Consider the following 25,030-nt stretch of genomic DNA (forward strand, 5'->3'; position numbering starts at 1 on the left):
TATTAATTAAATTAATTAATTAAAAAGTAATTTGAACAGTCAATCTTAACTATTCCTGTCCATTAAATAACCATCAGGGCAACATGAATTTTATTATTTAAGGCTTTGGTCAGTTGAACAAACCAAATTAAATACCTATGTCTGTATCACGTTTGTGAGCATGCAAATATGTTTTTGAGAACGGCCTGCATTTTGGTTCCAAATGAAATTGAAAATTATGTGTGGATAGTATTTATGTTTGCACATGTTAGTGTTAATGTTGTCAAATTTATATAGCGTTTTTAACTATCAGCAGATTGTCCCAAAGTGCAGCTTGAAATAAAAATTGAGATGGGAAAGAAAACAGATTGAAAAGATGGGATTTTAAAAGGGTTTTGAAACCTTTGATAGAATTGAATTAGGAAGATTGTTCCACAGTTGAAACTTAAAAAATAACCCCCAAAAAATATATATAAACTTAAACATCGGCTATAATGGTCATATTAGTTTTGATGAACCGTTTATTTGTTATCTTATTCTTTTTAAAAATTACACTAGAGGTGATGGACATTTTCTTCTTGTTATCTTTTTCTTGCTTTTAATTTACGCTATCTTTTTCTTGTTTTTAAATGACAATAGAGGTGATGGGGCTTCTTCTTCATAGACGTCACACAGATTTGTTTGATCTCATTTGTTAATCTTCACTGCACCACAACTAATATAATATTGTTGTTTTACTGTACATATTAATCTTAATAATTACACAATACACTATTTTAATTACTACTATAACAGTTTACATGCATGAGTATGGCTTGATAATATTTATACTAAATATCCTATTGTTTACAAAAATAGTTAAAAAAATACAGAGACAGACCCTATCAAGTACTGGGAGCTGCCCTGGTATGTAGTGACCTGTAATGACCCTGGTGGCACACTAGCTTGGTTCCCTTGCCTTGCGATATTATTGTCCTGGTTCAAGCCCTGGTTATCGGTTGATACCAAGATTTTTCAAAACAAAAATTGCTACTACAGTTATTCTAATAAGAAGTTTAGCAACCTAAATTTATTCTCTTATCCTGTAAATGATGAGTCACTTGCTATTTGACATGACTTGTTAGAACAAAAATTGAAGAAGCAAATATATAAATATAAATGCTGTATGCATGAAGCAAGTATGTATTATGAAACTTTCCTACTTTTTATTTGCAATTTATATTGCAGTGTTTTATGAATGAATGATCAAATTTTAAGTTTAAATTCCAATGAACCATAATATGTGTATGAAAATTATATTAATATTAATTAATAAACATATAGTATATTATAAATATTTATGAAAAAATGATGATAAACCTTAACAATAAATAAGTTATTGGCAAATAATATGTTTTTCAGCAGTTCCCAAAACCAAATTATTATGTTTACATAATTATATATTGAATGTATTAATGAAATCATTACTGAAGTTCTGTATTGTTTCTTATCAGCGTCGTGTAGTGGAACTCCGCATGATGGCCAGCAGGCCGGTTGCGTCAATAAATGTTGAACTTGAACGTAATAGGCCACCAGATCTTCTTCCGTCCGGCAAAAAGGTAATTTTATTTATCTTTTAGGACAATGTATGTACAAAATGTATCTAGCTCTAAGTGACTTTAGTTTCAGACCAATCTGGAACCACTAAATCCTGTGGCCATATTGACTATTCAAACTTAAAATTTATCTTAAATGAATAAATATTTATTCAAATTAAAACCTTGCTTTGAATAAACAAAACCCTCCCCCTGCCCCCCATAGAACATCATTTGGAATAAATGCCTCCACTGTATAAATGCATGCCTTGAATAAACGCCCTCCTAAAAATAATATACAGTAAAAGTTTATTTACTTTATTAGTGAATACAGTCCCCGGCCATGTAGTATATTAAGAAATGTTCCTATAATGTCTATTTTGTTTTTGTCAACAGTCATACCCAAATGTAATAGCCTACGAACCATGTTCGGAACAGAAGGCTGCAGTGGCCTCGTTATTTATGCAAATTCCTCTTCCGGATAATTGCGAAGTACCGTACGGTCAGACGCGTTTAGTCCTTGCAAGTGCATTAGTACAAATGAAACATAAAAAAATTGACACGCGTGACATGGGAGGCGCAAGACAACGAAAACAGACGCATCGAGTAGCGGTGGGAGAAGCGTCTAATTGCGCTCAAGATGTTGTATAGCCCTGTGAGAAATTTTATAGAATTATTTTTAAAATTTAGTAACAAATACAGTAATCTAAAAAAATAGTAAATTTTATAATAAATTGTGTTTAAATAGACTTTATCTAATTGTTTATTTATTAATTTTTTTGCCATTTAATGGTTTATTTCATAATTATATTTCTGATAATTGTTTTTCAATGTTTGTAGAATCATGGGTAAAATACTATTTTAATTTCCTTTGCCTATAGATTGAAAAATAGCTTTAGAAATGAGACATTTTAGACCAAAATTATTGACAGCAACATTTAACATTATTTCTAGTTTAATAACTTTGTTGACAGTTTATATTGCTACAAATGATTACATTTTACTTCACAATAACAATGTGACTGACTTAGCATGTTTCTGCTTATGTACAATCATTGATTAATAATCTGTGATTTAAAAATCTATTTTTATTTTTAAATGTTTTTTTCCCTTCTTCTATTTTAATTTCTTGTATCTAATCAGTACTATAATGATACGTGTAAGATAATTCTGTAATGTAACATATAAAATAATCTGTTTATCTCGATCTTTTATATTGGAATTATATGTATATATGGTTTAAGTATTCTGTCAGCCTAGTGTTATAATTTTCAGAATAAATATATATGTTTATTTTTTAGTACTTTATTATTAATTTTTTATCCATTTCTGATTCTTATGTTAATGTATGGATATTGAAACCACAAACTGTGGACAAATTTGTTCATAAACCACCATAAATATAATGAAATTATCATCAAAAATAGATTACTTATGCACCTTGATTGTACGTATCGATGATATAAGCATGATATATGTATATAGCAAATATTATACAATTTAATAAATTGTTTATATATGTTAGACTCTTAAAAGATTATATATAGCTACTTAATGCCTTAATTATTTTTGTGTTATGTTGCCAGAAATAAAAATATATAATGATTTTGTTATAAAATACGATATTGCATCATGTAGTTAGTCAGACTCTTATAGTTTTAATAAAAAAATTTAAACAGATATTTTTTTCTTTTTGAAACTTCTTATTTTAAAATTTATTTAAGTGATGAATTAGTTCATGTTAGGACTAGGTTGGTTCCTGACGTTTATGTAAGACACTGTATAGTGTGTGATGACATGGTAAGAAATGGATTGAAGTACTGTGTACATATACAACATGCTGTGATATTGTAATAATATGTGACACACCCAACTCAATCCCAATACCACAATTCGATTAAAGACATATTGTCCCCCTAAAAAAAAAAATTGTTGTTGAATATGCCCTTTTAGTGTCACATAGTTAGTTATTCACTTGACCAAAAAACTGGATCGAAAAAAAAAAAATTTTCCTGAAAAAATTGTAATTTAAAGCAAAAAATACCCAAATTGTCTGTCAGACAATGGTTTTTGGTTAAAATTTCTTTTGTCCTTTTATAAGTGAAATAATTATTTTTGTTGATTTTTTTTCTACAGAATTGAATAAGTTTATTAAAACTGCAAAATGGCCTATTCAAAATCTGATTTCATTAATCCTTATTTTTCATGTTTTTGAGGGACAATACATCTTTAAGAAACCTTTTGGGCCACAAATCATATATGGTAGGAGAGTTGACCTCTGTTGATTGACAGGAAATATATTTAGTCTAAGTTAAGTAAGATTAGGACATCAATACTAATGGTGTATTGATCTGATGAAGTAGTGATATACATATGTAATAATTTCATATTATATGTATTCCTGACATAGGAACATGTGTTACATCATACAAAAATATCCAGTGATGTAACACAGAGACATGTGGCCCCTGGTTGAGGGGCTCCAAGTGCTTGTTTCTTACTCTTGAAAGCTCAGGGGCCCTGTAAGCTCAGGGGCCCTGTAAGCTCAGGGGCCCTGTAAGCTCTGGGGCCCTGTAAGCTCAGGGGCCCTGTAAGCTCAGGGGCCCTGTAAGCTCAGGGGCCCTGTAAGCTCAGGGGCCCTGTAAGCTCAGGGGCCCTGTAAGCTCCGGGGCCCTGAGTTTGACCAGCGAGCACTCATAGCCGTTACACTACTGTATATATGCAGCCTATATGGTGTATTACATCATACCACACACACATACAACTTATAGCATAGAGGACGAAAACAATCAATATTAAACAGTATATATATATAGGTATAGAGTTTAGTTGATTCATAAGGTGCAATGATGCAAACAGAATATTTTAGTACTTGTGATTTTTTGGGATTGTAAATTACATTAACAGTAGTGTACTATAAAGATTATTAATGATTGTAAATAAATCAAAACCTTTCATATATAGCTACTGTGTCGCTGTTTTCTTCTTTTGTGTGTAGTGTACTTAGTACTGTTCACATAAAAATATTGTATAGGTTCTAGATGGTAACAAAATATTTGTCAAAATAAAAACATTTTTGCACACATGTCATACCTATACTTGAGCTGGAATCAATCATGTTAAAAAAACACCATAAATAAAGCTCTGTCTACACTATCAAACTTTGTGTGACAAAAAATGTGATGTGCCCATATATGGACATGATGATGTCATATCACTACCATATTTGAGCAAATCACACTTTTTTGACAAACAGTTTGATAATGCAGACAGAGCTTAAGATTGGTAATATAAATACTTTTGCATACTGTCCAAGCATCTATATTTTTGATCAACTCAGTATCAGTATATTTATATTTTTATTGATCCCTCATGGGCCAATTAAAAAGAGGAGATGGATTACATCAGCTTAAAATAAAAAGTCAACATCAAATATAAATACAGAATTCCTAATGATAAAAGATAAATTTTACACCTAAAACAGCGGCCATGAGGCAACACTTCAAATTACTTATAAAGAGCGTGGTTTAAGATGTTAAAATTGCCTTACTTTTTTCTAAGATTAGGTTACAACATGTTAAGCTCTGTCTACACTATCAAACTAGTTTGACAAAAAAGGTGTGATATACTCAAATATGGTAGTGATATGACATCATCATGTCCATATGTGGGCTGGGAAATGTGTAAACAGAGCTTTAGCGTTTGTAATTCTCTCTTCGGCGTCTTTTTAATCAGGCCTATGTGTTTCTACAGTAGTATGTAGATGTGTACAGGAGTCATATTAAAGACATTTCACTAAAATTCTTTGTAAAAACTTGTTTATTTTTTAAAACATATGCTTAAAAAGAAACAAATTATGTGTGTAAAGTGTATTAATACACTTAATAGCATAAATAGATGTTACAAACATTGCTTACTCAACCCACATTTACAAATCTTTAATTAAAAAAAAATGAATTCTATATCATGTGAATAGCAGCTTCAATATCTTTTCTTTCACTATAGTTCAAACTAACTCTAGAATCAGTGCGTGGTAATTCTGAATATGGCGTAAGCATCGCATACGGCTTGTCACATGACACATGGGTGAGGAACGGGTAATATTGGCGATAGCACATGAACGCAATACTTAAACCCAACAACGACCCAATAAGAACATCTGAAAGTAAACAAACAAAATAAGTTATATATATGAATATTAGTTTTTTGATATACAAATGTTTACTGGGCTGAGGGGCATGGTTAAAAATATAGTTTTGTGTTGGTACAATAGAAACTAAGCTTTAAAACATATATGGCATTCCCACTCTTTTCACAGAAAAGTGGAGTGGTCTGAAATGAGGGGTTCTATTTTATGCATTACAAGTAAGGCAATTAATAATATTAATAAGGGTTGTCTTTTATAGCACCTAACACAAATGTGTTTAAGTGCTTTATAAGAAAAAAGCACACAAAGAATTCTAAAGGCCAATTCAGACAGCGCCGTACGACGAGGCTAGACGAGTCATCTCGTCGGGAGACAGTTAAACATGTTTAATGTTTTCATGACAACATAAAAACTACGCCAGACGCTATCTCAAGACGACCTGTCTCTCGAGATTCAACTCAGACAGCACCGACAAGTCAAGACGTTTCGTCGGGCCTCGTCGAGTTGGCCTTTAGATAACCACAAAAAAAAAGTTGATGCTGAGGAACCATTTTCACCGCTCCATTCTCCAGCACTTTGTAGCTCCCATATAAGAGCTTGGCAGCACAGAGTTCACAGGAGCTGATTGTAAAAGGCTACTATCCATCATATCCGATTCAAAACAGATTCAAGAGAATCAAAATTAAAAAAGTAATTATCACCTTGCCAATGATGATGGTAGTCTGCCGTCCTGGAGAGTGCTATCATCAAAGAGGCAAATAACGGACTTCCACTGATGCATAATTTAAGGGCTGATCCACGACCTTGACTCTCAAATATGTGAAATTTACCCATCATGTATAAAGCACAAAATGTAAGACCGCAAAACGAAACTGAAGAACAAAATAGAAAGTAATTCAAATAATATTCAAATTTAACTTTCAATTTCAGTGTTAGTACACCTTTATAAAAAATACACATGAATTTTTTTACTTTTATGGGAATAAATTAAATGTATACTCCAACAAACGAATATGCTAATTATTACTAATTGGTGAGATAAATTATGTATGATACCACCAAACTTTCGAGTTAAAATAAAAAATCGTAAGGCATTTATTGAATAGGCAAACTGCCTTAAAATACCGTGACATGTTTCAAGAAAACTATTTTCATCATCAGAATTAATTTGTGATACAGTATAAAACTTACAAGATGAATGTCCACTAGGAAAACTTTTTCTTCCTTCCATTACAGTATCTAAATCTCCTGTACAATGCAGGTCAGAGGTCATTTTGCCGTCAGGAAAACATCGCCAAAAATAGTCTGGTCTTGGTCTAATAAAAACATGACAATACTATCATATTGAATCTAATTTCTACTTTTAATCATCAATAAATAAAATTAACAATTGCTTCTTAAATATTCATTACTAATTATATATGTTTCAATTCGCATTGGATAATTACATATGTAATAATAATTTCAACAATGTCCCGCTACTAACCACTTATATTCTAACTTTTGTTTGCACAATATACTTTATCAATACACATATTCATTACTAATTATATATGTTTCAATTCGCATTGGATAATTACATATGTAATAATAATTTCAACAATGTCCCGCTACTAACCACTTATATCCTAAATTTTGCACAATGTACTTGTTTTGTTTATATATTTAGGCAAATTGTCAAGGATAGCCATAAGCGAATTCATTAACTATGCTTCTTATAGGTGGCAATCCTGTTCACAAGATAAACATATACACAAGATGCTTTACATAAACAAAATAAAAGTGTTATTGCAAGTCTTTACTGTCTTTGGGAGTGGAGTTAAAATTTGTCATTTGAAAAAATCCTGACAGGACAGGGCTTGAACCCAGAACCCTTGGTAGCCAAGCATCATAACCACCAAGCCACAACTCCACTTTATCAATACACAGACAATATCAATACACAGACAAATTATAAGCTAATCCTATTGTTTACTATAGGGTAACTGAACTCAGTCAATATTTGTATAATAGTGTATGAATAAACTTACCTTCCATATATATTCTTGATACTATTTGTTATAATGCCACAAAGAGGGAGAGCCAAGCCAACAGCTGTAATGAATAATATTATATTTATTCATTCAAAAACCTACATACTGTTTGGTGCAAAATTCAGGGGCGGATCCAGCCGGTAATGCAAATTATAGGACATCAAATTAAGCTAAGCCCTTCATTTCACCATGTTTAGGCCATGGGTCCTCCCCCTCACCCTGGATCTGCCAAAAGTTGTAATTCTACAGTAATGGTGATATACAAATTCTTTGAATGTATTGAGTAAACTTTACCCAATCTAACATGAAAGACATACTGTTATGGTTAGAATGTAATGCAATTCACAACACAAATTTAGAATTCAGCATACCTAACAAGGCTTGAATTAAATCTGTTCTTTCACCTCTCAATGAAAAGAAAATAAATATTACTACTATAGGTGTAAACACAGCAATACACTGAAAAAAAAGAAGAGAAATATTTATATTTATTTTCCATTAATTGTAATATGATTATTTCATTATGGGAGTATGTTTCCAGACATGTTTAATCCAAACATAACCGGGTTAAAACAACTCTCCCAATACCAGACACCCTTGGCTTGCCTAATATGTCAGGCCTATGGATATGCCCAGAAAGTCTGGTATTTGAAAAGTATTTTTAATTGTAAAAATGAATTTGGGACCTTTTGAACCTCAAGAAAAGTCTGATATTGGTAGAGTTGGTAAGGTCCTTACCAGCTGGTGGCTATGGTCCTGCCTCGAAAAAAAACCCCGGAATTTTAACTGAATATATTCCCTGGCATATTAATTGTAACTGTAATAAAAAGGTAATTCCCAGGCCCATAGCTACTTCGCTACATTATAAATGATTTTAATTGTTTTAAATAATGAAAGAAGAAGAACATACAAACATGACAGGCGTTGTTACATAACTTTGAGTTACAGGATTCTTATACAACCACATTTCCTCAGGTTGGATAATTCGAATGAAAGGCTTCAATTCCTCTGTTATTCTATTTATTTAAAAAACAAATATAGGGAATTAGATACATAAGCTCTGTCTGCACTATCAAAAAAAATTTGATGTGCCCATATATAGACATGATGATGTCAAATCACTACCATATTAGGGTATATCACTACCATATTTGGGCACATCATACTTTTTGTCAAACTAGTTTGATAGTGTAGACAGAGCTTTAGATACAAAGTGAGTTGTCCAACATTGTTGTTTTGCAATAGAGAACATTTTTACTCTCTTTTCACCTGCTTCAAAAAAGTGACTTGACTTTACGTGACAATGACACACCCATTTTTAAATAGTGACAAACTTTTTAGAGAACAATGACGCACCATGACTGTCGTTTTATGGTAAAGTGACGGACATTGACGCACCGTTGTTCATTTAGGTTTTTTGATGCACCCCTGTGTCCTTAATTATTTGTAAATGATGCACCCATGACGCACCTCTACCGGGAGTTGGTATAGTCGGTCACATAATTGACAAGTGCATTATTTATTACCACATAGTTACTTACAAAAATATGGCAACTAAAGCAATCCTGATGAATACCTCAACTACCACAGAGACAGCACCATGATTTACCTTGTACCGACAAGGCATGGTTGGTGGTAACTTGGTAAGTGATGATCAAAATTAATTTACAACCACACTTTTAGTTATCATTTTTTCTGAATTTTCATTTTTTTCAGTTTGAACTGCAAATAATAAACACAACAAATATTATTAATACAATTAAGGATTGGAAAAATCAATATTTATTATTCCATACATTTCGATTAACACTACCCCTAGGCCTAGTAGGCCCAAACTCCCTCACGTATTCTACCACAATCTAGGCCACCAACCGGGTTGTGTAAGTTGTAAATCGGTGAGTTTCAGCTGGCCTAGCTTCTATTGTCAAATATTAATATAAGAGAAGGCGTTATCGATAATACAAATGCATGCTATAATACCTGTAATTATTGCGAGTTATTTATTATTACAATAAACAATAATAATTGTGAAATTTATAAATTTAAAGTAGTTTTTCTTCTTACCATCTTCGCCATGGACTCTAGAAATGTGACGTGGAAAAACGTAACATGTTTCTAATCAGATTTAGTGAAGCATGACGATTAACTTCTGACCTTTGTTTCCATAACAGCAAAGCATACGACGTCTAAGATTGTGCTTAAGATGATCAATTTCTGCTATATTAACAATATAATTTAATATGTACGAATTGTATATTAAGACCAGATCATTTTTTGAATGAGGTGAGTAATAATAATGTCACTCGAAGCTTTCCAAGCTTCTTTTCTTCTTGCTAGCTCTGCTGATACTCTTGGATTTCACTACCTTAAGGAGAACTCCTCAGCTAAAATACTAGGTGATGTTGAGTCTCTGGGTGGCATAAATACTATTACTGTTGAGCCTCCAAAATGGAAGGCAAGTGAGGGCACGGTTCTTCACATTGCATCTGCTTTAGCTCTAAGTACTACAAAAACTGGGGATACTCTCTTAAATGAGTTCGCTGTGCAATATTTAGCTGGGATGGATGCCATGGACGACAGAATTCCAGGAACAATGCTCCTGGATTGGACGGGAAAGATAAGACCACGTGAAATTTACAGCTATAGGATACCATATGATAATCTCGCAAAGGACAACTCTGCAGCCATTCGTGCTATGTGTATTGGGCTAGTATACTGTAAACCGAATTATCTATCGAAGTTGATAGGTGTGGCGATTGAAAGTGGCCGAATTACTCATCATCACCCATCTGCGTATCTTGGCGCCCTAACTGCAGCGTTATTTACGTCATATGCAATCCGTGGCATTGAGCCCCGTGAGTGGGGAGCAAGATTAGTAGCGGTACTTCCAAAAGCACTGGAATACGTAGTGGGAACTGGACATTCTGTTGACGAGAACCTAGAGGGGTGGTCAGAGTTTGAAGGAAAATGGAAAGAGTACCTTAAAGTAAGGCAGATAGCAGATGGAGAAAGTAAACCAAAATTCCCCACAAAATATGGAGTTCGAGAAAGAAGTAACTTGTTTCAGAAGTTTTCGGGATCAAAGGTTATTGGTGCCCATGGTTACGACGCAACAATCATAGCGTAAGTATTGGTATTGTTCCAGGTATCATTTTTTCATAAAATATTTCAATAATAATTCAATATGCTATTATTAAATAAAATATTATTTAAAAATTTCATCATTTTTTAGGTATGATGCAATTCTGTCATCTGGAAGTAGCTGGGATGAGATGTGCAAGAATGCTGTGTTTCACGGTGGTGCGGGAAATGCTACCGGTAGCCTTGCTGGGGCCTGGTGGGGTGCCATATATGGCCTTAGTCAAGTGCCAAAAAACAACTATGAAAAGTTAGAATATCATGACTGTCTTGTTGGCTTAGGGAGTAAGTTATATGAGTTAAGTTGGTAATTAAGTTGTTTCTTAATACCAGATGATTACATTATTAACATATCTTCAGTAATTTTAGCTGATGTGCAATATTGGTTATTTCTTTTATGAATTATAAAGCATTATAAACTGTATTATAGACAAAATAAAGTATAATTACATCTAAATGAACCCAAAAAAAATATTTATACACCGTATTTATTTGAATAAGCGCTCCCGTTTTGAATAAACGCCTCCCTCAAATATGGCGTTTATTCAAAATGGGGTGGAAATATAAATGGTATACAGTGCAATAGGCCTATACTTATAAACTCCAGTTTGTCTATGTTCGTATGCTAAGTTTGTATGCTCTTTTAAACGTCACATATGACCAAACAAGAGGAATAGGAAAATGAATCAGTCCCAGGATTGATAAATTTGTGTTGTATAATCCGCTGTAGAACAGTGTGATGTTTTGGAATTTGCGATTCTTTAAATGTTACTTCTTGTACTTGTTTCGAACCACATTACATCCGTGAATTATTATTATTATAATATATCATTATTATATACTACAGTACCACAAAAAATGACGTTAAAATAACATAACATTTAACGTAGTATATTTTATTATAAAAATAATAAATAAATAATGTAGACAAAATATTGTATTTTAATTATATAGAACTATACCTTTTTAATTATTTATGAATAACCAATTTCATATTGATCGGCATTGACGTTCCTTGTATAGTAAGAACACATCGGTATTTATCGATTACCTTATAACACAATTTGTCAATTCTACTGTAAAATAAAAACTTTATTATGAATCTTATTATTATCATTAAGCTGTGTATGTTCTTCTTGTTTATAGTATCTCTACATAATATTGAAAGACAATGGCCACAAATAAAGGCGAAAGACTGCGAGTTCATAATTATAGAACATCATGATAAAGAAACTCTCACGATAATTTCTGAATGTGAACCTAGCTATTAGAAAAGATGAAATAGTTTTTAAGGAAAAAGTTTAAAGCATAATACACCCTGTTAATAAAGTCATTAAACATAATATAAACAAATTCAGTACATCCTCCGCGATATAAAGAAACCTATTTTTACAAAAATGCTTTTAATACAGTAATGATAAAATATATAACATTTATGGCAAACAATATTTTAATATTCCATTGATTTTAGTACGTTTATTGCATTAGTCTCTCTTTGGTTCTCGCTGGTTCAAATACATTTCCAAATGGCACATGCGCTGTAAACCACGATTCCGTTGAAATAATAGTATTATCAATTCCAACAAGTGTACCCAAGATGTTATGTTATTGGTGTTGTTATCGTTATACCTGGTAAGTGACTTGGTTACCTGGTAAGTGACTTAGTTACCTGGTAAGTGACTTAGTATACAGGTAAGAATAAGTGGTAGGACGATGCACATTAAAGAACTCGTTGGTATGTTAGCAGATCCAACTCCTAAAAATGAAAGATTTTGTATTAATTCTCTTACATAATAAAAACTTCACTGCTTAAAAAAAAAGAAAGGAAAAAAAGTATTATGACTGTGCATTTAACAACAATGAATGTGCTTTATACCAATGAAAATGTAAGCCAATTTAATTGATGGAAATGGTATTGCGGTCTTCAAATTATTACGGATATCCCGGAATGATGACTTTTAAATCACTGTTTCGTATTAGTGGAAACCAAAGGTATTAGGTTAAAAGTTATATCAATATTAGGCAGTAGAAATTTTTGAACCACAACCAACTAATCTATTTTTACAGTGCTTTGTATTAAACACAAGCACACCCCGTATAGTATACGCCCTGTAATGTTAAGGACAATTTTAATCCCACCACCGTCGTGCTACATTATGTGCACATTTTAAGACCGTTTACTATTTCCCCGCCGCTTGCTGTTTCCCGTGTTAGTAGGCCTATTTCCCATGTTCGGGTTACTCAAGTCTGGCCTGCCCGCATCAGGCTTAGTAGTAGTAGCGATAGTAGTAGTTATCGGATCGATATTGGCCGATTGTCGACCATGATGATGACGTTCACGAGTGTTTCCATCTTCCTTACGATGATGTCGACGTTCAGATGTCGTCTGCTCATTACGAAGTTGCGACATCATCGTCTCGTCGATTCCGATGCGTAATTCAAGGAATTTTGCAATCATTTTGCAATACTTATGGTGTCGCGACTCTTTTTTGAAATTCTCATCACACTTACCATAGATATTTTCAATACAGTCACAGACATTGGTATCCAGAACATATCCGAAAGGGCAGTTTAGCTCGCAAATCGGTGGTGGTGGAGGAGGAGATGTCGTGCGAGTTTTTTCCGTTATGTCGTTAACTTGTGTTGTCGTTTCTGTAATTGTCTTTGTGGTTTTTATTGGAGTTGTTGTCGTTGTTTTACTTTCTTCCGTGACGTCATGAGTAGTGGTTGTTAAGATGACATTTTCTATTGTATTATGTAAGCAAAGCAACAAGCAAAATAACATAAGCAAAATACTTTAGCAATCACAATGTATTTTAAAATAAACATAATAAATGTTTGTATTACAAAATATTGCAGTCGACTCTCCCAACCAGACCTCCTAAAAACCGGAAACTCGCCCAAAGCAAGACTTTGCTTGAGGTCTAAAACTAAAAGGTCCCAATTCCCCTTTAACATTAAAAACACATTCCTAATACTGTACAAGACTTTATTGGGGAAAAAACAGACATAGGTTAGCCCAAGAGTGTTTGGTACCGGACCGTATTGGGAGATTTGACTGAACCATTATAATACAATGCGCATTACTTAAAAACGTGCTTTTAATGTAGGCCTGCAGTAATTGCTTTGATGCATCAGTTTTTAAAAATGAAAACAATTTAGATTAATGAAAAGGAAAATGTAAAAATGAAATTATAAATCAAAAGCTAATGCTGAATTTTAAAAGCATTACCCGAGTCACCAATGGCAATGTTCTCATAACAATCATTCTCATCGTGTACACTCTAGTATTTTGACTCCAAATTTGACTGAACTTACCGCATGTAGCCCCCTCAAACCCATCAGGGCACTGGCAGATACAGGTCGAGTTAACTAACACTCCGTTGTTCTCGCATACAACACCATCACAAAGGCGTGGCAGCGGTGATTCTATGATTGATAAAAGCGTGCAATGCAAAGCGGTGATGCCATTTGAAAATGTAAAATAATATGCATATTTTGTATATAAATTTGTTAACGTTCAAAATTGGTATTGCAAGCTTGGTTTCCACTGGGACGCAACGCAAGAACGTAACCGCAACGCAAGTAATTTGATCAATCACGACACAATGAATCCCAATTGTTACTTGTGATTGGTCAACTCACTTCTTGCGTTGCGCGTACGTCCTTGCGTTACTTCCAAGCATGGATAAAATAAATATTTATTTTACCCGATGAGATTGTAAAGAGCAAAGGATTAATAGGCCTAATTCATTAGGCTAATTTTTCGCAGATAAATAATGGTTATTAAAAAAATAAAAATTGAACTCACCACAAACATCTCCGGTATATCCTTCAGTACAGGTGCAAATACAAGAATCCGTATTTAATTGCCCTCCATTTCTGCACGTTTTACCATTACATGGGCAGTCAAAAGCGTTTTCGGCTGTCGGTATTTCTACAGTAAAGAAATAAATACCAAAGTAATTTTAGCCCATGAATATCTGAACTGTGTGTCTGTATCTCAGGCAATTCCTTGATATAGAATCTCATGTCTGTATCAAAGACCTAGCCCAGTCCTTACCCCATCATGATACCAGATAAGGGTCTCTTAATTCCCTGATGATAGCGGCACCACTGATGAGATGCTGTATCGCCGAATTTGCTTCTGATCAAATATTGTCATATGAGGAGATACAGCACTGATAATCGGGTGGTAAATGAATATCAAATAAAATACATTACTTTTTAACTTAAAAATACCAAATATGACTGATCTTACCACAGATACTGCACATAGCAGGGCAGCCACTTCTGACGTACGAGTAACCTTCACACTGAGCCCTATACCAGCCGTTATTACAATGTTTACTGGTGTCTGCACATACATCTAGAAAATAACAAAACAGATGTCAGTAATCAAGTCTATCAAAGAACATGGTGTGGAACATACAGTAGTTGCAGCTTACGGTCACCTAGGCCTTCCCCCTGCCCTCACACACCCCCTGCCCTCCCCCCCCCCCCCCTCCTCCCACACATACACATAACGCCAATCATCCAGGATTCAACACAAATAGCCCCCTATTCTAATTAATGCTGACAATTACCTATACTTGTTCACTAGTTTGAAGAATTACAGTATTTTACCTCCACACTGGGCTCCATTCCAACCAGCCTGACAAGAGCAGGTACATTCTTCTTCATTTAACACTCCGCAGTTCTGACATGCATATGAACATTCTGCGAATATTAATTGATAAACAATTTAAAACATACGGGTTAACTTGTTCAGTTATACCCAGAGAGTTGTTATAAGCCTTCAGATATAAAAGTTTTGTTTATATCTGACACAACGAGTCTTATGACGCAACGCACGTATGTATTACGTGTAAATCATAAATCCGTCACTTTCTTGCGGCGTCACGTCGTCCATTTTCCTAGTGGGAACCAAGCTTTATCTAAGAAAATAAATCAATGAACTTACTACATGTCCCGGACACAACACTTTGGTCATGACACGTTGTAGCTGAAATATAGATTAAATAAATAGTTACGCATCGAACATAAACACGTTTAATGTCGCTCATTCGAAAACGGCGCGCTTTTTACGTCCATATACTCATGCTGCTTTAATCTTTAGCTAAGAATATAATTGTGACTTACAGCAAAGTTTGTCATCGTAGCAGTAACCAGGTTTATCACATGCTGAACAGCTAGGCCCTTCAATGTACGGTTTTCGATTATAATTGCCACTACCAATAAAAATGTATCGTGTGGGTATTAAAAGGACAGTACAGTAGCATTTTGATCGGTAGTTGGTCACATCGTGACTATACGTGTCAATAGCAATATTCGACACCACGAAAAGGCTACGTGTTACTATCAATGTAAAAAAACAACTCCATAAACTTACGCTGGTCCATAGTTACAAGCAACAATAGTATTTCCGTCCGGACAAGAAAAATATCCACAGCCAACTTCTTTAGTGTCGCCCCAAACAACCTATTTAAAGAGGTAATCCCGTTACTATTGCAGTGCCTTAGCTCCTAAACAACCTGTGGGAGAGGTCTCTCAAGCGTACATGCGTCACTAAAGCTTGGTTCCCACTAGAGACGTAACGCAAGTACGTAACGCAACGTAAGTGATTTGACCAATCACATGCGATAGATTATTCGCGTGTGATACGTCCGCTTGCTTGCGCTGAACCAAGCTTTAGACGCAACGCAAGACGGTAAGCGTAATGTAAGTAAGTTTGTTGACCAATGGTAAACCCACAGCTTGTGATTGGTTAAACCACATGTTGCGTCTACTACGTCCTTGCGTTGCTTCTCTAGTGGGAACCAAGCATGAAGCTCTGTCTATACTATCAAACTAGTTTGACAAAAAAAAGTGTGATGTGCCAAAATATGGTAGTGATATGCCCAAATATGGTAGTGATATGACATCATCGTGTCCATGGGCACATAACATAAAGTGTGATAGTGTAGACAAGGGCCGAGGCTTAATAACATATTTCCCCTATTATATCACAGAACATTATTAATGGTTATTAGTAAGTGATACGATAGTTGATAAACACTTACCTGAGTGTAGTGGCCGCACACGTGATTACAAGTATCATTGTTATAATGATAATATTTATACTCATTGTGCCAGGCATTCACTGCGCTAACAGAACTGAATGATAAAATCAACATTGATCATGACGTCATCATCAAACACTTATTAACTGATAAGATAGTTCAACAAAGAAATATTGTGTGAGCGCTACATAACACATAGTCTGAGTTCCAGACGGAGTTTTGACTTAATATTAGTAAAAAGATAAATTTGCACATATTTCGTTTCATAGGTATACTATTTGAGCTTTCAGACAAACATCGAAAGCCTAGAAATAACTACAGACTGACTTGTATTGGGACAAGTTTACATAACACATACAGATCTCAACAATCATCTGAGTGTCGTGATTGAAACTATTTGCGCATGCGTACACTAAACGTGCGCGTAAAATTATTGATACATGAGCTGCACTGTAGTCGCGCATTTAAATGTTTAAAAGTTGATATTTTTCATGTCACTAATGAATTTGCTTCCTCTATTTATGGCTTACACTTTTCTGCCGCCCCTCCATAAATTTTGACCCATAGGGCTGTACTGCTGGTTTTCAAATTCCACTTGTCCGTGATCCCATATGCACTGCTCTGCCCACGTCTGAGCCGAATCAGCCAACTGGTCGTTCCATGTCTAAAATGAAATTAATAATGAACATATTTTACACTTTCTTCTATGTGATGTCACACTTTTAGCCACACAACATAAACCTGAAGCTCTGCTGTCTACACTATCAAACTAGTTTGACAAAAAAAAAAGTGTGATGTGGCCAAGTATGGTAGTGATATGACTAAATATGGTAGTGATATGACATCATCATGTCCATGTATGTGCGCATCACATTTTGTTTCTGTCACATAAAGTTTGATAGTGTAGACAGAGCTAAATATAACGTTTTACCAGGGAAGAGTTAAATTAGTAATTTAACTCTTCCCTGGTTTTACCAAGTTACAACAACAAACAAGATACCTGCGGGGTTCAAACTTGAATCATGGCCCAGCAACCTGCACGATTATGTGTAATTATTCAAGTAGCCTACACAATATTACCAATTTAATTCCTAATTGTTTAACAATCAGTTATATGGTAAACACATATTTGTTTATTTAATCATTTGAAACGAAAGCAAATGAAAGAAAATAATCAGACCATATATTACAGTATTTGATCTATTATTTGTTCTTGAATCGGAATTACCTTGTACTACGGTCTACATTATTTACCTTGAGTAAATTAACATTATTGTTAGATCCTATTTTATTTTTACGAAGTACCAATAAATAGTTAATCTTTGTTTTTAAGTACCTGTACTAAAAAAAGTATTGTGTTTTATAATAAGAAAAAAAGTACCGTATCTATTCGAATAAACGCCCCTGTGCATGTATTGTTCAGAAGTGTTTTTAGCGTTTATGTTTTGGTGTAATATGAAAACATGTATAATCAAAATTAAATTCTCTCTAAATATGAAAAAATACAACACAATATCAAGAAGTAATAAAATATATCAAAATACTTGGTCAATTGTAGATCATGGAAGTCAATAATTCTACTACAAATATAAATTTGATTTGTGATACGCATGTGGCGGGGCGTTTATTTGAGGAAAAGATAGGGCCCTGGGGCGTTTATTTGAGGGGCGTTTATTCCAAACGATGTTCTCTTCTTGGAGGGACCCGTTTATTGTAAGCGAATAAGTATTCGAATAAATACAGTAAGCCTTAATTCGAATAAATACGGTACGCCTTAATTTAAAAAATAGCCATAAAATAGCTCATTGTCACAATGGTACAGTACAAATACCGTTAGAAAATACCTTACTAATATCTTAAATCAAATATAAAGGACAGTTTTATTTAAAGCTTACTAATCTGTGTTTTGTATCTGTAATTAGAATGGGATAACATTGACAACTTCCAAACTTGGAACAATACTTAACAAGGTAACCTTCTTCCAGATACTTAATTATTAATCCAATGTATTGTTATTTATGACCTCTACAGACTAGCTAGCTGCGTTATCCAGGGACCTCACAGTTTTGAAAATAACTAAGGGCTTTCTACATACGAAATTTTCGTGTCTTGTCAACCACAAATAACAACATAAAGTTGACGCGCGCGTACAAATGACGTTGCAATTGATTCAGCACGCGCGCGTCCATGTCTTCAACACGCGCGTCCAATACGCGGCGTTACTGCTAAATATGTTAAAATATATAATATTGTATATAGCATTAAAGATATATTGTCCCCCAAAAACATGAAAAATGAAGATTAATAAAATCATACTTTCAATGGCCCATTTTGTAGTTTTAACAAAGTTAATCACTTCCGTAGAAAAAAAACCCGAACAAATAATGTTTTCACTTATGAAATGACAAAATAAACGGTTAAAAAACCCATTGGTTGGCAGACAATTAGATTATTTTTTGCTTAAAAAAATTATACAGTTTTTTCAGGTAAACAATTTTTTTCCGATCCAATTTTTGGTAAAAGTGAATAACTTTTAATGTGATATTAAAATGGCATATAATATCTTTAATATAATCCTGTTCAACCAAAAATGGAAAAGCACAGCATTAGGCTATCATGAATCATGGTTTACTCCAAAATAAATAACCTTAATGCACCGGTATTGTTAGTGGATAGGCGCGCCTACACCTTAAAACGAGTATAAATTTTCGTAATGAATATTAATAATAAATCAAATATTGATGTTTCAAATAATAGCACGGTATCAATTACAGCATTACTAGGCTACTATAATATTGTTTTAATAACACCGTACTACGTAGACACAAAAGATGGAATTTAAGAAAAAGAAAGGATAACAGGTAATCAATACTTTACAACGTTGCCCAAGAAAGCAATAATCTGAGTAATATACTGTATACTATAATATTAGTATTACTATCATAATATCAGTAGAATGATGATGATGCTGAAATACACTTGTTCCATATAATGCCTGAATAAAAATGTTTACATATAATATTTTATGATATATAAAGATATAATACCATATTTATTCGTATTTGTTCAGGAGGGTTTTTTGGATGGGGAGTTTAGTTGAGGGAGGGGTTTATTTGGGGAGACGTTTATTTTTTTGGATGTAATATAGTTTTGAAATAAATACCACCTAGATATAAAAAATACACAACATATAATATCAAGAAGTGATAAAATACAGTAAAAATTGTATAACAATATTTGGTAAACTGTAGATCGTGTCAATTAATGAATTTTAATAGAAATGTGTTGTAATACAATATTGTGTATAATGCATGTGGCGCGGTGTTTATTGGAGGAAATAACTAAACACCCGGTGCGTTTATTGAGGGTTGGGGGTTAGGGGCGTCTATTCCAAATAATGTTCTCTTGGGGAGTGGGGGAAGTTTATTCGAGGGAGGTGTTTATTCAAAGCGGGGCGTTTATTCGAATAAATACGGTAATAATGCTAGAAACATCAATTATATTATTGTTGGTTGGTTTACACGTTTGTTGTGGCGGGGTGTTTATTGGAGGAAATAACTAAACACCCGGTGCGTTTATTGGGGGTTGGGGGTTAGGGGCGTCTATTCCAAATAATGTTCTCTTGGGGAGTGGGGGGAGTTTATTCGAGGGAGGTGTTTATTCAAAGCGGGGCGTTTATTCGAATAAATACGGTAATAATGCTAGAAACATCAATTATTGTTGTATACACGTTTGTTGTAGTGTTCCGTGTATTACCGTATCGATTTTGCAGTTATTTAATATTAGCATAAGTTTAAACTCTGTACCCACACAGTTGTCATGTGGATTATACATTCCTAATATCTACCATGATGTAAGCATATAGTGTATTACTATCAAATAATAAAAAGTATGTCGGTATGTTCTTCCTTGTAAAAGAACTGTATTTGCATTAGACTGCTTCTTACCTATTGTTGTTGTTTCCGTTTCGTTACCGTTTCATAACACAGGCCCTAATTAATATCAACATTAGAAATTGAGTATTGTCAACTTTTCCTACGAACTCTCTAAAAACCATAGACTCTCCCAAAACCAGACTTTCTTGAGGTTCAAAAGTTACCAAATTCATTTTTACCATTAAAAACACATTCCAAATACCAGACTTTCTGGAAAACCAGACATATTAGGCCAGCCCAACAGTGCCCAGTATTGGTAGAGTTGACTGTACTATGTACCGGTACTTATAATAGAGCCTAGGTCAACATACCCCTTTTCAACACTTACCGTACTAATTCGTAATGAGGTTACGGAACTTTGTTTACTTAAACATCTTTAAAAGTGTCTTATTTAATAATTAATCATTAATTTTTGTTAATATAGTTATTATATATAGTATATATATATAGTACATTATAATAATCATTAATATAATGTTCCTTGTCCCAAAATGCTCGAATAAAATAAATGTTACTTACTAGTAAATTCATATCAGCAGCAAGTGGTTGTACATTTCTTCTGAATTCATTATGAGAATCCAAAATTTCCTTCTTATCCTCTTCAGTATAAGCCGACGGCGAAAGCGTAACAACATTTCGTTTTAAACGGCGATAATTCGGGAAAACGCGCGCAAATGACACTTGCAACGAAGGATCCAAACTGCAACGTACAGTCTCAATAAGAGAAAACGATATGAAGAATAGTATTGTAAATTTCATGTTTGCTTTAGTTTTTACCCAACACTACGTCTATCTACCAGCAGTCCAAATGGGTCCGTTCTTGAGTGTTGATATAAATATATATCATCAGGTTCCAATGTTATCAGGTGACTAAAATGTCAATACGCCTATCTATAACCAGTCAACTTTCCTTAACTATAATACAGTCCTGCTACCTGTACAAAATACAATACAGTGTAATTGAATGGTTGGTTGTGACCTTTATTCCAAATAAGGAGAGGTAACATTACGTAAACAATAGTCATTATTTTAAGATTGTATAACTTCCGTGTTCGATCAATGATCATATTGGTGGATAGCGATCGTCGTTGTAAGATGACGTGAACAAAATAATGTATGTGTATAGTTTGTGTAAACATAGCGTAAACATAATTTTTTTCTTCTTTTTTCCCCATTTTACTTGTATAAACAAATGAATATGCGGTATGACAGTAACACATTTCTAAAAGTAAATCAGGATACGGTACATGTGAATTAATACTTCCATTCTTTCTTTCTATTATGTAACTATATATAGTTAGTTCCAGTTCCGTTTCAACAATGACCAATAAGTTAGTGACCTATCTACACGGAAGAATTATCCTCAGAAGTAGGGAGTCCAAATCATATAATAATAATAATTGCTTATATATATATATTGTTTTTCCCCGTTGATCAAAGCGCTTAACATATTTTGATTTACAATTTTAGATATAAAAAATAGAGATATCAATGAATTAAAATACACATAGGAAATAGATATGATATAAAAATAGAAATCTCAGATATTTAAAACTACTTAGGAAATAAATACGTTTTAAGAAGGCGTTTAAACAGAAATACCGATTTAGCCAGTTTAATTTCTGATGGAAGAGCATTCAAGCAGAACTATACGGTGGCCTATAAGTGTCACGGCAACTTTCAAAAAATATCACGGCAACTTTAAAAAAAAGCCACGGCAATTTGAAAAAAGCCACGGCAATTTGAAAAAAGCCACGGCAATTTGAAAAAAGCCACGGCAAATTAAAAATAAAACATCACGGCAAATTAAAAATAAAACATCGCGGCAATTTAACAAAAATACCACGGCAACTTAAAAATGAAACACCACGGCAAATTAGTATTGAAACACCACGGCAAATTAGTAATGAAACACCACGGCAAATTACAGAATGTCACGGCGGAAGTGAGTTACCACGGCGGAAGTGAAACCTTTGGAATCTTCGATTTTTTTCTGAGGTAAGTAATTATTTGTGCATTGAAGTAAATAATGTAAATATTATATTAATTTATTTAACTGCAGCATTTACGTGTTTATTGCACTAGGCCTAGCTATGCCTACTGCTAGCCCAAGGCCCAGGCCTTAGGCCTACAGTAGTAGCTAGGTCTACTGTAAAAAAAACTTGTTATATAAAAAACAGATTACTGTAAATATATTAAAACATTGTAGAATGTTATGGGACCAAGGCCTACCTTGTAATAAGGCCTATAGGCTATAATGGTCTAGCCCGGTCTACAAAGTTCAAGAAGAGTGCAATAAACACGTAAACTACTGCAGTTAAATAAATTAATATAATATTTACATCAATGCACAAATAATTACTTACCTCAGAAAAAATCGAAGATTCCAAAGGTTTCACTTCCGCCGTGGCATTCTGTAATTTGCCGTGGTGTTTCATTATTAATTTGCCGTGGTGTAAAATACTAATTTGCCGTGGTGTTTCATTTTTAAGTTGCCGTGGTATTTTTGTTAAATTGCCGCGATGTTTTATTTTTAATTTGCCGTGATGTTTTATTTTTAATTTGCCGTGGCTTTTTTCAAATTGCCGTGGCTTTTTTCAAATTGCCGTGGCTTTTTTCAAATTGCCGTGGCTTTTTTCAAATTGCCGTCGCTTTTTTTCAAATTGCCGTCGCTTTTTTCAAATTGCCGTGGCTTTTTTTGAAAAAATTGCCGTGATATTTTTTAAAAGTTGCCGTGACACTTATAGGCCACCGTAGAACTATCTATATTTTGAATAATAGGCCTATACGTGTTGTTTTGATTTATTGTATCTCCTACTTATGCCTTCTGATACTTAATTTTTATAAAATACATTAAGGAAAACGATACCGCAGTTGTTAATTTGTTTTTGGCAAAAGTAAACAAATATTACAAAATGATCTGCAGTTTGATTTGTCGTCTTTATTGTTCGTGTTTTGGGAAAAATGTCTACATTAAAAATCGACCAAAAAGGGGGTTAGATGACCATCATCAGAGAGTATCATTAGTATAATTATTTAGTCCTGTCATTCTTGGGTTTGCTTAAAATATTAAGCTGTTGTATTGTTTACTCACCTTCATAGCGAGAGCGTGAGAAAAACCATGTTTACTTTATTTTCTATTGAGGAAACACAATAATGGTGGTGTGACTAAGAACTTGTTCACGACTACTGGATACCTGTCTTAAGTTGAAAGGGTGTTTTACTTGAGTCAGTGACAATCATTGTGAAATCGACCATATTAAATTTCAGTAGGCCTATCAAGTGGTATATTCCCATAAAACCCTCACCCGATATTATCCCTAGGCTGTTCCCAGAGAGAAGTGTTTAAGCTATAAATATCCATGGTTTGGAGTGAAAATGCTCTAGACAGTTCATACGAGCAGCAACGTTTTCTTGTATGTAGGCCTAGTCCATTGAAATTAAAACAAATAATTAGTTATTGATGTGTAACAAAATGTCAGTACTAATTTCGCGTAACTTCTAGAGTCTTAGAGGTGGTAGGACTTTGGTGCGTTGATCCCTTTGTATACAACTCATAAACGAAGCCATACTGGGTGCAGGTGAAAAAATGTGCAAAAAGAATCACGTATATACAATTCAAAGGAGAACTGAAGAAAAACAAGGGTAAAACTAATCTTATTTAAAGATTGTACTTGAGTCTTTACTCATTGGGGTTTAGATTATTTTAATGAGACATGGGTCTACTGATTTTTGCGCCGCGCCTTTAGACAGTTATTCGATCCAGAGGACAGAAGCATTGGGAAACTGTATTACGCGGAAGCTTATTTTGAACGAAAATTTTTCATTATAGTATATATAGAAATGTGCATATTCTGAACAATTTAAGACCAAAATCAGACCTCTATGATCACTCTTTGTCAAGTACCGTCTATATTTAGGATTTTGATAAATCCAAGATGGCCACCAAAATGGCCCCCCAAAAACCCCATGGGACAATATTTCGTCTTGGGAACATAAAAAAATGTTAATTATATATATTCAGGATTACAAAAATGTATATTAAAAATATACATTTTACTATTATAGACTACGGCTGAAAAATGGGTATTTGGAAACTCAGACTGGGCATGCGCAAACCCTAAAGCACGTCTGTCTGGAAGAAGAGAGTCTATGTGATATA

At 33.8% G+C, this 25,030-nt stretch overlaps 4 protein-coding genes across 10 annotated transcripts in view; 2 read left to right on the plus strand and 2 right to left on the minus strand.

The window, feature by feature from the left end:
• LOC144838711 (attractin-like) overlaps nt 1-4,164 on the plus strand; it is a 31,642-nt gene extending 27,478 nt beyond the window's left edge. For all 3 annotated transcript variants that reach the window (XM_078694165.1, XM_078694167.1, XM_078694166.1), the window contains exons 22-23: nt 1,473-1,577; nt 1,950-4,164. In XM_078694165.1, coding sequence (XP_078550291.1) covers nt 1,473-1,577; nt 1,950-2,204 — 360 coding nt within the window. In that variant the 3' untranslated portion in view covers nt 2,205-4,164. The remainder of the gene's footprint in view (nt 1-1,472; nt 1,578-1,949) is intronic.
• A 1,242-nt stretch (nt 4,165-5,406) lies between these two features.
• On the minus strand, nt 5,407-9,853 carry LOC144837011 (phospholipid phosphatase 5-like). 3 transcript variants are annotated; one of them, XM_078691981.1, is made up of 8 exons: nt 9,714-9,731; nt 9,275-9,455; nt 8,644-8,749; nt 8,105-8,192; nt 7,731-7,794; nt 6,892-7,016; nt 6,402-6,572; nt 5,407-5,712 (listed from the first exon to the last, which is right to left on the minus strand). In XM_078691981.1, exons 2-8 carry the CDS (start codon nt 9,358-9,360, stop codon nt 5,513-5,515), a joined length of 840 nt encoding a protein of 279 aa, XP_078548107.1. In that variant the 5' UTR covers nt 9,361-9,455; nt 9,714-9,731; the 3' UTR covers nt 5,407-5,512. The 3 variants fall into 3 exon arrangements, with proteins under 3 accessions (XP_078548107.1, XP_078548105.1, XP_078548108.1); XM_078691979.1 differs by lacking the exon at nt 9,714-9,731 and adding an exon at nt 9,798-9,853 and having other exon boundaries at nt 5,408-5,712; XM_078691982.1 differs by lacking the exons at nt 9,275-9,455; nt 9,714-9,731 and adding an exon at nt 9,547-9,624 and having other exon boundaries at nt 5,410-5,712.
• A 31-nt stretch (nt 9,854-9,884) lies between these two features.
• LOC144837010 (ADP-ribosylhydrolase ARH1-like) lies at nt 9,885-11,811 on the plus strand. Its single transcript, XM_078691978.1, has 2 exons — nt 9,885-10,856; nt 10,966-11,811. The coding sequence occupies exons 1-2, from the start codon at nt 10,030-10,032 to the stop codon at nt 11,180-11,182; spliced, it is 1,044 nt and encodes a 347-aa protein (XP_078548104.1). The 5' UTR covers nt 9,885-10,029; the 3' UTR covers nt 11,183-11,811.
• Nucleotides 11,773-21,677, minus strand: LOC144837009 (cysteine-rich venom protein DIS2-like). Of its 3 annotated transcripts, XM_078691975.1 has the most exons (12): nt 21,388-21,677; nt 17,464-17,597; nt 16,934-17,027; nt 16,264-16,352; nt 16,014-16,102; nt 15,835-15,876; nt 15,498-15,590; nt 15,133-15,240; nt 14,683-14,808; nt 14,190-14,300; nt 13,383-13,616; nt 11,779-12,627 (listed from the first exon to the last, which is right to left on the minus strand). In XM_078691975.1, the coding sequence occupies exons 1-12, from the start codon at nt 21,625-21,627 to the stop codon at nt 12,533-12,535; spliced, it is 1,455 nt and encodes a 484-aa protein (XP_078548101.1). In that variant the 5' UTR covers nt 21,628-21,677; the 3' UTR covers nt 11,779-12,532. The 3 variants fall into 3 exon arrangements, with proteins under 3 accessions (XP_078548103.1, XP_078548102.1, XP_078548101.1); XM_078691976.1 differs by lacking the exon at nt 13,383-13,616 and having other exon boundaries at nt 11,774-12,627; XM_078691977.1 differs by lacking the exons at nt 13,383-13,616; nt 14,190-14,300 and having other exon boundaries at nt 11,773-12,627.
• Nucleotides 21,678-25,030: the final 3,353 nt, after the last annotated feature.

Source organism: Antedon bifida, chromosome 3 (genome assembly GCF_963402885.1).
Source record: "Antedon bifida chromosome 3, ecAntBifi1.1, whole genome shotgun sequence".
In the NCBI taxonomy this organism is placed as follows: Eukaryota; Metazoa; Echinodermata; class Crinoidea; order Comatulida; family Antedonidae; genus Antedon; species Antedon bifida.

Coding starts and splice junctions, on each gene's coding strand:
- LOC144837010 (XM_078691978.1), top strand. CDS start 10,030: ATGTCACTCGAAGCTTTCCAAGCTTCTTTTCTTCTTGCTAGCTCTGCT. Junction 10,857..10,965: donor TACGACGCAACAATCATAGC/GTAAGTATTGGT, acceptor ATCATTTTTTAG/GTATGATGCAATTCTGTCAT.
- LOC144837011 (XM_078691981.1), bottom strand. CDS start 9,360: ATGCCTTGTCGGTACAAGGTAAATCATGGTGCTGTCTCTGTGGTAGTT. Junction 8,750..9,274: donor GCTTTAGTTGCCATATTTTT/GTAAGTAACTAT, acceptor TTAAATAAATAG/AATAACAGAGGAATTGAAGC. Junction 5,713..6,401: donor CTACCATCATCATTGGCAAG/GTGATAATTACT, acceptor GTTTACTTTCAG/ATGTTCTTATTGGGTCGTTG.
- LOC144837009 (XM_078691975.1), bottom strand. CDS start 21,627: ATGAAATTTACAATACTATTCTTCATATCGTTTTCTCTTATTGAGACT. Junction 16,103..16,263: donor GCTTGTAACTATGGACCAGC/GTAAGTTTATGG, acceptor TTTTATTGGTAG/TGGCAATTATAATCGAAAAC. Junction 13,617..14,189: donor GTTTGAGGGGGCTACATGCG/GTAAGTTCAGTC, acceptor ATAATACAATAG/AAAATGTCATCTTAACAACC.